Source organism: Haliaeetus leucocephalus, unplaced genomic scaffold (genome assembly GCF_000737465.1).
Source record: "Haliaeetus leucocephalus isolate CR32 unplaced genomic scaffold, Haliaeetus_leucocephalus-4.0 Scaffold284, whole genome shotgun sequence".
NCBI lineage: Eukaryota > Metazoa > Chordata > Aves > Accipitriformes > Accipitridae > Haliaeetus > Haliaeetus leucocephalus.
Window position 1 is genome coordinate 3,401,052 of NW_010972720.1, and position 14,425 is coordinate 3,415,476.

The window sequence follows — 14,425 nt, forward strand, 5'->3', positions numbered from 1 at the left end:
TCTGTGCCTACCTACAGACCATGGGAAAAGAAGGTCATCACAGAGATTTGATCTGAATTATGTATATTGAAGGCCCCTCTGCTCCTCCCCCCTCCTCCCCCCCAATTGCTAAACTTCTAAAATAGAGTGACAACTTTCTAACTCACTTGCACATTTTGATGACATTCTATATAAACAGAGAAGAGTACAACTTAAGATACCATTAATCCTGGAGGTACTCTGAAACATTGGTTAACATGAACTGACATGCCTTAGCTCCGACAGTATGTAGAAGTAGATACTACTTTTTAGAAGGAAAAAAGGAAAAAAGCAGGAGAACAGGCAAAGACCTCGACCTTAATTCTCAGAATAAAGTTGTGCAGACGATATATTTTATATATAAAAAAATCTGACTATTTGTATTCTATCTTACATGTCATTTCTCGCTTCTTTCTAACATGTGCCTGTGAATCATGGCATAATTCAGCCTTGAATTCTTATTAGATCCCAAGTGTTACTACCTGTCCCGGTTTCAGCTGGGACAGAGTTAATTTTCTTCCTAGTAGCTGGTATAGTGCTATGTTTTGGGTTCAGCATTAGAAGTAACACACTGATGTTTTCAGTTGTTGCTAAGTAGTGTTTAGACCAAGTCAAGGATTTTTCAGCTTCTGATGCCCAGCCAGCAAGAAAGCTGAAGGGGCACAAGAAGTTAGGAGGGGACACAGCCAGGGCAGCTGACCCAAACTGGCCAAAGGGGTATTCCATACCATGTTGTTGTCATGCCCAGTATATAAACTGGGGGAGTTGGCCTGGGGAATCGCAGCTCGGGGACTAACTCAGCATCGGTCAGTGAGTGGTGAGCAATTGCATTGTGCATCATTTGTTTTGTATATTTCAATCCTTCTACTATTATTATTATTTTATTCCTTTCTGTCCTATTAAACTGTCTTTATCTCAACCCAAAAGTTTTACTTTTTTTTCATTCGGTCCCCCATCCCACTGGGGTGGGGGTAGCGAATGAGTGGCTGGATGGTACTTGGTTGCTGGCTGGGGTTAAACCACAACACTACCCTAAAACCAGAGATTATACTCCTAGGCTTTTCTTTTCAGTAATACATAAGGAAGTCATTACTATATTTCTGTTAAAATGAGCATGTACATAAATACACAGGCACATGCAGAGCTGCCACTGTGACAAGAAAGTACATTTCCAAGTTTTGGCTTTACAACAGTTTCACTAGCATTCAAACCTATAAATAAAAACTCTAAGGAAAAATAATAAGTTGAAAAGAAATTGAGAACTTTAGTACAAATTAAAAAACCCCAGTGGGATTCTGAAAAGCATCCAGGCACCCACCAGGAACATGAAAATATCTTTCCTTTCTAGAATCTAGAAGCACTCGATTTTTTTTGTTGTTTTGATGTTTTTTGTTTGTTTGTTTGTTTTCTATTTTACTGTAAAAAATCATAGATTTTTAAACTTAAAGACAGTACTTAACAGGAGAGAAGGCCTGTATATATTCTCACCCAGTACTACTCTGCCTTACCTTTGTTGAAGCATGATTCCTTACTCACAGGACAGCCAGCTACCAGTGAGTGCTGGTCAAAGTCTTGTATCTGTACGCTTACTTCCCTCTAACTACACATAGTTGTTTCCTGGCTAGAAAAAACCCTTGCACTGAGAATTGCCACTGCTCTTAATCGAGAAGCACTAAGAAGCTGCCAACAGTCAGCATAATTTGACTTTATTATTGACTCTTGGGTTTTGATTTTTATAATCTGTTAATTATGCAAATAATTAAACTATTAATAGATTTATTTCCTAATATTTTTCTAAACCACTGTTTATGATCCATATTTTGATGAATAAATTCAACAATTGAATTCAAATAGAATATAACCTGTGTTTAGCTGGAACATGTCAGAAAACATCCAGACTTTAACTGAATGAAAACACAGAGAAAATTACCTAGCTTATACCTCTGGGCATTTTGCACTATTTACTCACTTTATTAAAAATGTCTACAATTAATTCCCATTCAGCTTCTAGTCATTGGTTCGTCCATAAAGCAACTGTTAGTCTGTTACCTATTTTTGGCCTCCTAAATATTTATACATCATGAAATCATCACTCAGTCTTCTAAAATGAAGGGAAGGGGTTTTAATAACACTTGCTTCAGTGCCAGATTTCTTCTGTAACTTTTTTTCATTCAAAAATCACCAAACAAATCAATATGCTAATTCTGTGGAATGTCAATTAATCCTTTGCTTTCCATTTCCATTCTGTTTTGTTTTGACCTCTGGCATATGAAGATGTGCAAAAAGATTTGTAGTTAAAGATTCCCTAAAACCAGGCCTTTTTTAAAACAGCATTTTAAATAGGAAAAGACAGTTTGAGAGAGAAATGTTGTCTACTCCTTATTTGCAAAAGTAAGTATTTCTAGCTTTTCTTGATTACTTTTTGTTTTTTTAAGAAGTTGCTTTTATCGATGTTTCCTTTAAGCCTCAGTCGCATTGTAGCTCCTTCCACGAAACAAACTGCACAAACATTATTCATTTTTAAACCATCTAGCCCCAATTTATCCACTGGTTAAAAGGATAATGTTACTTTAGTAACATTCTCTTCATGTAAACCAGTATTAGCTCCTTTGCAAAATGCGTTCTGCTAGTACTAATGTGTAGTTGACCTAATAAGTTCACCTATCTTAATTGTGAAAGCTTCCAGCAATATTTTAAATCTAATTACATAGGCTTGCTCATAATGTGAAAGGAAAGACAAGTCTCATACTTACTGAGTTTGTGTTGCTGGCAAAGAACGTCTTATGATAGAATGAACTTGTCTGTAAACATCCAACTTCGACATGCATCGGCAGGACGTGTGATTGGCAAAACTGACGGTTACAGGTTTGGGGCCATGAGAAAGAGGCACTGTGATCTCAAACAACTATAAAAGGGAAACCAAAGCAAAGCACTTTTTTTACAGATCAGTAACAGTACAACTAAAAATAATATAAGGACTTACAAAAAAGCTATAAGGAATTTAAGTTTAGGTTTTTGTTCTCTACCGTCATTCAGTGGCATATTCAATTATACTGCTAAATAATCATTATGTGCAAAATGGATACAATAGCTATGGCATGACAATTAATGTTTTTAGTCTTAAACCCTGTTATGTGCTTGTTTGCTTGCTATAACATTTAAACTACTGTTAAAAGACAAAAATATACAAAGAACTCATTTTTCTAGAGGAAATGACTTCAAATTGGCAGCCTTTTAAAAAATCTAAAATATAACATTTGGAAGGTGCTTCAAAGTTGGAAAACAAGAATAGTTTAAAAAAGGAGGTAAGCTACAACCTAATATATCAGTTGCACCATTACAAAAGCTTGCATAAAACAGCAACATATTGGACTTGGATTAAAACATTTTTGGATGAACAAGTTTTGAACTGCAGCATACGATGTTTTTGACTTTCCAGTATTTGTATCAATGCAAATTATAGGGTTACCCTAATGGAATGCATCTTGAACTGTAATTTTTTTTTCAAGACATTAAGAAATTGCCAATATTAATAAAATAATAATGTATGTGAATGAAAAAAATCCTCATTTTAGTGGGAAATGTAGTTCAACTGATGGAAGAGGACAACTTAAGTGATACCTTGTGGAAAAACTGAACATGTGATAACAGACAGTGAGACTCATTTCAGTATTCAATTCAGGACATCTACTTTATCAAACTAAGAAGGTTTCACTGTAAGACTCAAATCTCAATAGTTAGTTACGGCAAATACTTTAGGTCAATGTCTTAAAAAAATCTATTTTGGTAGTATTTTTAATAAGATAATAGTGCACTGTTGCCTTTTAGGTGTTTAGTCACTTTTCCAAGCATATTCAAGAATATTCCTGCATCTTCTGGGGACTTTACTACCTTTAAAAGCGTGGTCATTGGTTATTATTCCAGTTTCAGTTGATGAGACTGTATAACAAAACTTTAATTTTTAGCTGAGATCTATCTTCAATGCTTTTTTTATAATCAATAACTTTATAGTATGGCATATAGGCAGCATGCAAATATAATCAAAATACTGGTAATTTTAAATTATACAAAATATGAAGTACATCTACGGGATGTCCCGAAAACAGTACCTTGCATGGAAGTACACAAGTGAGACTGAGTACTAACAAGCATGCATGTGCAGCGGTATGGGATGTATTCACCAAGCACCCACAGGTAAAAAGGCACTTGCGCAGCCAACAATAAAGCTCATACTATTCGTATACCTAACCTATGCAACTTTAAATTGTATAAAGCATCATCAACTCTGATAGATATTTTCTGTTTTACAAAACAAATTTTGACATTATTTAGTAACTAGATCTTTAAAAAGTTTAACATTGGGAGTGTCATCATAAAAGAACGGAAATGGCAAAAGTATTATATTTGCATTTTATTCTGTTACAGAAAATTACAAAGCTATTATTTTTGCTGCAAAAAGTACCACATCCCCTATATTAGTTTTAAAAGTGGGGGTTTTTTTTCTTCACTAGAATCTAAAAATGCAAACTGGTATATGTTTACTTCTGTAGAAGGAAAACAAAACCAGAAAATAGTTTCCTGCATCTTTCAAATACTGATGAAAAAAACTATCCATCTAGGGAGCCACCATGAAAAGAGTTTCTCTTGTTAGAGTGACTTCTAGCCAAAGCATATTAACATTTGGATTCTTGCTCCAGCTGCAAAATAAGTAACGCTTCTTAAAATTGTGATCTGGAGTCATTAATAAGATAAGGGCACAAGTCCACGTCTAGTTTAAAGTTTGGTACCAATAAAATGAATGCCTAATGATCACCAGACATACCTCCAGGGTTTTCACTAAGTTCAACACAGACTTCTGGAAAGAGACTTTCTAATCAACATGTTATTATACTTATAATCTTTTTGGCTTCCAAACCAATATTGGCTCCTTTACCCTCATCTATTATAAAAGCTCCTTTAAATTAATCACAAAAGGCATTCTTACCAAGATGCCTCATCCCAAAAGAGCAATAATCATAACACAGAATTATCATTTTCATATTAATAGGTTATATGAAAATAGCTTTATGTACTTATTCATTTCTTTTAAAAATATCCACCTACTTGAAGGCCATCATAGGTTTTTTTATGATGCACAAACTAACCAGGAAAATGGAGAGGAGGAAGGTGGTGTTGTAGATAAAGAGACAGAAAGGACCATGTTTATGAAAAATAGCTTTCATTTCTGCATACAGTACACATCTGAGAAAACACATGCTGAGTTCGAGTATCTGTTTTTTTAAATACTGATCTTTAATCAGATGACAAAACTCACCTACATATTCTTCAAGAGTTGTTATCTTTTTTTAAACAAGTTGTGCATTGAGAAGGACAGCCCAACTGTTGAGACCTCTGAAAATCTGGAGAGCTAAGAATCTACAGATGCAAAAGCCTTTACTGTATTAGATAACTTGTATGAAAACTGATTCTTAAAAGACATATATGAATTGAGGGGCAGAACAAAGAATATGGACTTAATTGCAATATTACACACAAAAAGAGAATCTTGTTTTCTCTGCTCTCTTACATTATGAACTTGCTTTTCCAAAGCTGAAGGTAGAAACCCACTGTAGGGGGAACTGAGAAAACTTAGAAACTGAAGATAAGTACGATTCTCTGTGTGGACCAAACTGTAGCTGACTAGAAAAAAGGACATGTTCTGTTCTTCCTCTGCTGTTGGAGTAGATCAGTTTGCCATGCTGCAAAGCATAGCAGACTCCAGACTGCTGGAGATGGCAGTGTAAGACTGTTGCTACAATTCCAAACCACCTAAAAGAGGTCCCTGTCAGCCCAACTGTCCTCCAGTTTGGCTTCAGGCACGCACTGAGAGAAATTTCACTAAAACACCTGAGACATACCAATTGTAAGTGACAATGATGGTGAACGTGAATTATCTTAATCTACATTTATTCTTCCATTTAAACTGTGAGTCAACACTTCAGTTGTGCAATGCAAAAAAAGCCTGGTTAAACAATGTAAAGGTAGACTGGCTTCCTTGACATCACTGAATTACCTTCAGTCTGTTCAACTAAATTCTCTTAATAGCAATGTATTTTACATCACCCAATAGTAGCCACTGCTTATACATAAAGTCAAAAAAACTAAGCTAACTATTTATGTTAGAGATTATATTATATTTGGTATTACATTTCTAGCCTTCACTTTTGGAAAGTGCTTAAGAATATAAACCAGATCTATTTTCATTAATGGAAATGATGGAAGTGAAATACTGGGGTTGGAATTATTGATTTGTTCTTCCTACACTATTGCCTGTACATGCTATTAGGATACTATATTCTGATGCATGCTGAAAAAGGAGATATTTATTCTTCTCTTCTGATCATGAAAATATATCAAGCAGAGATTTCACAAGAAATAAATTCTTGAAAAGTAGTCTGTTATAGAAAATGTATTTAATACTCAGAATAATTCAGTTTAAATAATCTCTGGCATTTTAAAATAAGATCCATTCTAAAGAAAATCTACATTCTGCTCTCAGCTGTGACAGCAGCATCTCTAAATCCAATGAAGCTATTTACACATAAGTGAATAAACTCTCAATATACATAAGCTAGGTTTGAATTATCTTAATAAATAATTTCAAATTAGGTAAGATCTGACCTTGTGTAACACTTTCTGGTTTTCCTAACCGCTAATTTATTTGTTCCTCATCTTCCTCATCCAATAGAACAATAAGCTCAACATCTGTTGTCACTACAGGGCATGTTGGCAACATGTAACAGCCAAATGTCAGTATCTAGAAAGGATATTTCTACGAGAAATAGAAACCATAACATCTGTGTATGAGGCTGGTTCTTGACTCCCATCTTTTCTGGCAACATTGCTGGTTGTGGGTACTATTGCTGGTACCCACATTGCCCAAATGGGTACCTCTTCTTGGAGATCAGATGGCTTATATTTCTGTCTGATCCCTCTTTCAGTAAAGGATTGGTTTTACTGTATTCTCAGAGGCCGAAATCTTCTCCTCCTTCCCAAATTCAAATTGTAGGAAAAATCAGACTAACTCACACTACAGGAAATAGGGAAAAGACATTTCCTGCAGGTCTGTTCTTCAGGGATCAATGCCTAAAGACAAACATTCAGGACTAAAGACCACAAAGAATGACCTTCAGTCCCCAGAAGAACACGAGATCTGACAGGAGTAGGGATTAGGACAGTTTCTTCAAAGTGGAGAGCTTCTATTGCTTGCAGTTTTAAAAAAAATGTTAGTAATTATAGTACATTAAATCGCAAATTAAAGTACATTAAATGAGTATTGCTAGAGTTAGAGGAAAATACTCAAAAGTTAAAAGAAAAAAATTAGGACTCAACTTGCCCGTGTTGTCCTGTACATTTGTGCTACCAACTCTGCAGTGTTAGGAAACCAGTGGAAAAGAACAACTGAAGCAGTATGTGATAGCATAACTAAAGAATATTATATATAACAAAGAAAAAACCCCAAAATTAAACCACACAAAATCACAGTCAAGCTCTGTCCTAACCTCTTTCACAGAAGCTGATATCGTAAACATAAGACAGTAACACACTGTTCATCTCAGCATATAACACATACTAATGGAAGTTCTATGTCACTAAAGGAACAGTTGAAAACCATACACAGTTAATGCATTTCACAAGAACTTAACACGTGCCATTCAGCCAGTCTAAGGCTGTTTTGTCACAGAAAACCAGATGGCAGGTCTTCCAGTCCTTCTCACCATTTCTAATATTTCTCTTCAAAGTACTGTGTTCAGCCCTTGTCTCCGTAGGTCTTCACCCAATACGATGATTCTCCATGCTAACCTCCCCTCATTTCAGCCCAACCAAAGTTTCCCTTTCAGCCAGCCCACAAAGCTTGATTTCCCTTCCCTCTTTTTGGGCTCCTTAGCATAATTTTTAGCATTCTGACACATGCACATCTTGTCCCAGCTACTTGTGGATCAACCAGGTTTCTTCCTTCCCAACAAGACAAAGGTGGGTGTATCAGCGATGGGCTCTCCCTAGAAGGTGGGATTTAGGTGCCTAGATCTGAACTGCATCAGATTTTTATTCAGCCCCAAGTTATAAAGTCTTCTAGTTACAAATAAATCCAAGTCTCCCACCGGTTCCATTTGCCTTCTAGGTCTTTTTTTTAACATTCAGAAGTATACAGATTGTCTCAAAGGTAAAAAAACCACACCTTCCGAATATAAACAAACAAATATCATATCCTTTACCTAAGATAAGGGAACATGAACATTTTTTTCAGATAAAAAACAAAATCTGGATTTTTAACGGTAAAGCCATATACACTTCTTTCTCACTCTGGTCTAAGAAAAAGCAGAACTACCACTTTTGCTTTAAAGCAAAAAACTGAAAAGTAAAAACAACACATCAAGCTGAGGCAGGCATCTGGCAGAGAAAATTTCAACCCTTATTGTTAAAGAACAGCAGAATTAGGCTGACAATGACAATAGAGTTTATAATGGAGTATGTTGGATAATCTTACTATTGGGCTACTTAAATGAGAGTTGTTTATCATTGAACAAGATTATGCGTGACTATAAATGTTTTTTTCCCCATTTTTCTCTGTCATTAAAAAATTCAAGAGCCTTGTACAGTAAATGCCTTAAATGGAAATTGTGTGCTAAAAACATGACAGTCATTGGTACTATATGTTTTTTTAAACTACTTGTTTTAAAAACGAGTTTTGGTTGCAGGACATTTTTTTTTAATCCTTTTTTGAGGATATGTATTTTCTGTAGTTCCCACTGACCATTATCAAGATGACTTTATATCTATCTTTCAACCTAGCCAAACTTGAAACTTTCATCTTAAAAAATGAAGGAAGGTCATTTTTCTTCATACATTTGGATTACACAATCTGTAATAAGGTGTATTTTAGGCTTAATAATTAACCTTTGTTCCACTGCACCAGCCAAAATTAAAAGGCAGCATATCCTACAGACCAAATGTCAGCTTCATATGCTTGTATTTACTGCCTCCCAGTACGGACAGGTATATAATTAAAGAACTTTTCAGACTAATACAAAGATAAGTGAATAATCATAATAACTTTTACAATCATGTGTGCAACTTACAAACAATTTTTTTTCCCTGGGTTTTCATTCTTTTACACCTCAGTTCTTTAAATCCTTGAAGATCAGTGAATATGATCTGTACTGTACTTCTCAGGTGAGAAGCACAGCAAGAGGACACTGGGCAAAGGTGTCCTGAATCGCTCACCCAACCAGACTTGGACTTTGGTACTCCACAACCTGCAATTACTGTGATGCCAAGTGCACCAGTCCCCTGTCTTCTCAACCTTGTTATTTTTTCAGCCATGCTTGCCAGAGCTTCCAGGCCAGAGTTGCGTGGTCCCACAGACCACCCTGTAGTAGGCTCTTTTCAGTTCCCACACTGGCAGTGCTCTTCCTTTAGCCATTTATAGAACCGGCGTGGAGAACAGAAACAAGGGTGGGACCAGAGTCTGGTTCAGAACCTAGAGCTCAGCAGGATTTTAACCTTTAACAAAAAAAAAAAACCCAAAACCCAAAAAAAACCCAAACCCCCAAAAAACCCCAAACAACAACAACAACAAATCTAACAGCAGACAGGAATCTCTGAATGCTTGACCAAAAGCGCTATCAGAATTCCTGTAAAAAAAAATTTCCCATATATTCCTCCTCACTGATCCTTAGAAGGGCATGTATTTTTGATCCACTGTATTGATAGCTCCTTCTTTAGACTAGAAGGACTTCATGCCATGCTTTCCAGAAAAACTGTTGATTTCTATACAAAGTATTTCTTAGCTTCAGTGGCTAAATTAATTTATTCATCACTATTATCACATGTGCCAATATCCATTGTACCAGCACACATAAAATTATTATTATGATCACTAACTTCTGAAATATAAAATAATCAAACCTGTTATTTTTGTACCACGATGAGGGAAGCTTATCATTCTAGATACTTTTCAAACATAGGATTTATGTATGATTTTTTTTTCCCAGATTTACATTAACTACACCATGTTCTTCTGAATGGACTGTGGTTTATTTTGGCAAGTTTCCCTTAAATTGATTGACTCTCAGTTTCCATCACTTGTGATCTTTGCACTTCCTAAAGTGTCAGTAAGGCCGGCCAAATATAACCAGTGTAACAGAGCACATTGTGTCTAGAGAGATTTTTAAGCTAGGGATATAAGACTGTTTTCAAAACTCTAAACATCTCTATACTGGAAAGAATGAAAATAAGCTATTTGAAAAATGGTACATCATCATTATTTATTTTACTACCTAACTTTTCTGAAAACACAGTATTTCAAGGCTTATGTGTGATACAAGAATTAGTAACTTATCTGATATAATACATTTAATTTCATATCTGTTTAATATGCTTGGGTTCCTTATTCTATCTTTTTATATTTGAAACCCCCCCCCCCCCCCCCCCCCGAAATTTTAACAAAAAACATTTGGAAATTATACTGATATATCTCCCACTATTAATAGTACCTACTATATCACTACAATCATCAGTCTGTTTAACATAGAAAAATGCATGGGAAAAGGCATAAATGGTAAAGCTCAAAACGACTGAAAAGTCTTGTGACATATGCATCTCCAAATTGTGTAAAGGAACACCATGTACATCTCAAATATGGCAAACAATTTCAAGCTCTTAACTTGTTTCCTGTGAGAAAAGTTCCTCTAAATCTAATTTCAAACTGCTTGGAAAGACGTTTTCCCTTGAGGGACTATTACTGTAACCATGAAACAAGAAGATTTAGGACCTTTACATCAAATGATCTGAAAGAAGCCAAAAAACTGTCCATCCCACCAGGCAAGAGGAAGAATGGAATGAGATGGCTGACATCTTCTCACTGCTTCCCTTCAACCTATAAGCAAGTACCTATAGGTGGGGCATAAAAAAGTACAGCTGAGGGACAGGCTGTTGCTGCACCAGGTAGTTCCAATCTTTTAACTGCTTTTGAATTACTCATGTCATGGAAAGAGAGAACAGATGTTTGAATAATAATGAATTAGAGATAAAACCAACACAACCGCACCACAAAACTAAAACCCAACCAATCACCTTCCACACAGACCTTCATTAGACAAGCCACCACCTACAAAGTTGGGCTATTGCAATGCCACGGATAAAACAAAAGAAAAAGATCTACTGCATTTTATGATTTAGCCTAGGGGGTCCTCAAATGTTTTCACAGACCTTGTACCACATCTTAATTAAAAAATTGTCTCATATCCCAATCATGATTGTATAAACACCACTTAGCAACTACAGAAACAGTCTTTGTGGAAAAAATGGTATTAAAAGCAAAGCAGAATACTTCTCTATTTTTCTCTTAATAAAGTTAAGTAGCTGGAAAGGAGGAACACAGCCCAAACTAGAGAACTATTGACCTCTCTCTGGACCACCACAGTGTTCCACAAGCCAGTCTGGGAACATCTGACCTAGTCCATTCTCCTGGCAATCAATTTGCTCCCCATAAAAGTAATTTCTATGCTTAGCTCTTTTAAATTAATTTTGATGAAAGCTGATATCAACTTTCTTTAGATTTTAATGTCTGGAACCAATGCCAGAGCTTGCCCTCACAGTAAGACCTCCAGCTGAAAAGTTAATTTCCCATTAAGTACTTTTTCTGCAGGATGAACAATATGAAGTTATCTTACGGAGTTTATGCACCAAAAGTAAAGCTACAAAAATGGTGACTTATGAAGAAATAGAAGATGCCTGGTTACTAACCATTTGTCCTCATTTCATTCAGGAAATAAAAGGAAAACAGTAGTGGAAATAGGTGTGTAGGGTACCTGAATTCCACAGAAGGGTCTTGAATCCAATACTTTTTTCTTCCTAATTCTCATCTGATATAGGGTAAGCTGTGGTCACATAACTTTAAAAAGATTTGAGATGATGACAGATGAAGAGATATAGCTATAGCTCTCTTCCTTTATTAAGGTTTTTTTAAAAACTGCATTCTGTCAAGGACCAGATAAAACTGGAAAGCAGAAGCAAGACAGAAAACTCAGAGATTAAATTGCTTGCTTTTACAGAATAGTTAAGAAAACAAAACAATGCTATTGCCTCTTTCTTCTTTCTGAGAAGTCCTTTAAAATTTTCCTTTTCAGAGTCTCTCAAATCTTTTAACTAATCCTATCCCATCTTACCACCAATGACATCAAGAACTTAAAAAAGAAACTCAGTACTAAACATTTTCTACTAGGCAAAAAAAAAAAAAAAAAAATTACTTCACTCAATAGATATGAACAGAAAGATGAATAGAAAAGGATTATTTACCCCAAACTGACATGGTGCTGAAAGACGAGGAAATCTGTGCTAAATGGAACAACTCTCTGTAACTAGATCATCCTTTATTCCAGTAAGCTAAACTTTACAAATACAAGCCAAAAAAAAAAAAAAAAGGTCATATTTCTTGGTTTGTAACATGAAAATTACATTTGCATCTTTCAAGCAACTGGAATTAGGACAGCTTTTTGTGGGAATTACTATGGGCTTGAACAAAATCAGTGTTGTAGTTTTCCTTGTTTAAGCTATTTGAGTTACATTATTCCTGTGCTGTGTGGCTGTCTACCACTAGCTTAAATTTAGGATTGAAAATTCTTGGTAGAATATACCATTTCAGACAGACAGATTTGGTGAGAAATGAGGACAGAAAATGTAGTAAAAAAACAATGAGTTGTTTTTTTTTCCTGTGTTCTTCATGACCCCTTTTCCTAATACCCTCTCAAGAAGGCTCAGAGCACTCAGAAACTTCATGATAAAGAAATGACATTTCCATGGGCTACTATTTTATATTTGGCTATACAGTTGTGTATCTTCCTTATAAATATGTACTGCATTTTCAGCTAGATGAATCTAGTTGAAAAAGGAAGCAAGATTTATGCTAAAATTAGTTTTCTTCGAAGTATCAGAAAGATGAGGTAAAAAGCAAAAAGGACACAACCAACAAAAAAACTACCAAATACTGTAATAAAAGCAAAATACCCTGGCAGATATTTTGAAGTGTGACTATTTTTACATGATTTTTGAGGGAAATGTTGTAAGATAATTGTGATAATTGTAATAGCTACTTAAAATAGAATAATGCGTGCCTGCGTTCCCTTCAAAGGCAGCTCACAGGCTCAACGCATAATTTCTGCACACTCCTGATCACTAGCCCTGAACTTGAAGAATCAAAACCACACATACACCTGAGAAAGATGCATTAAAATAAAATGAATAGGTACATTAATACTGTACTTAATACAGTAAAGTTCAGTTCCTAAAAGGCTTTATTTGCAACATGTATCCTGTCTGCCCATGTTCTAAAACAGTCTTCACTAATAAAATTACAGGATAGTTTTCCAGAGAGTGCTTGCCTCATACAGCAGGCAAATGGTAGATGCAAGAAAAAGCATAGAATTAAGTTTCATAGATAATCTCAAAACTGAGAACAGGACATCATAATTTACTACTTATTTTTCTCTCTTCCCCGCCCCCCCCCCCCAAAAAGGAATATATTTGAGGGAAAAGAGCGTTAACCACCTTCTTCTAGACAGTAGTCTCTTCAGCTGTTTTTCCTATGTATTCTGGAACTGATTTTTTTCCTTCCTTATAGTAGCAACAAAAGGTTTAAAATATGCATGATCACAAATGGATTTGCAAGGAGCACTTTGACTGTAATAAGAGTGAGAACTTACTGTCTTGCTGATGTAATTTGTGCTGATATTCATACACTGGAGTCCTTCACTGTTGCAGCAACCTCCACATCTGTAGATGGATACACATGGGGGTTTAAAGAAGGTGTTTGTAGTTGCTCCAAACTCTTTTCCCACATCCACACACACTTCACGTGGCATGCACTGAGTTTTTCTCCATTCAGTATCAATACCTGCCAAGTTACAGGGAATTTCATGTGTTATAAAGTAACTGTTTAAAAACAATACTCTCCTGCAGTAAATTAGTAGAGTGGTTTTTTTTAAGTTTAGAACCAGAATATGCATTGCTAGAGTCAACACCCTTTATTCAGTGTCATACACATCTCTCTGTGTTAACGTCTAGCTAATTTTATTTCTTCATAGAGATGTGACATATTGTCATGGAGAAGAAGAAAAGTCACAGTGTAGCTAAGAGGGAACCCAACAAAGTTGGGCAGATCTTATGACACAGAATCATAGAATTATAGAACGGTTTGTGTTTAAAGTTCATCTAGTCCAATGCCCCTGCAATGAGCTGGGACATCCTCAACTAGATCAGGTTGCTCAAAGCCCCATCCAACCTGACCCTGAGTGTCTTCAAGGATGGGGCATCTACCACCTCTCTGGGCAATCTGTTCCAGTGTTTCACCACCCTCATCGTAAAAAAT

At 35.7% G+C, this 14,425-nt stretch overlaps 1 protein-coding gene across 1 annotated transcript in view; it reads right to left on the bottom strand.

Moving 5' to 3' along the window:
* Positions 1-14,425, bottom strand: part of VEGFC (vascular endothelial growth factor C) — an 82,174-nt gene that overhangs the window by 7,665 nt on the left and 60,084 nt on the right. The window contains 2 exon segments of the mRNA XM_010569977.1: positions 2,772-2,923; positions 13,761-13,951. Of these exon segments, the coding sequence (XP_010568279.1) occupies positions 2,772-2,923; positions 13,761-13,951 (343 nt within the window).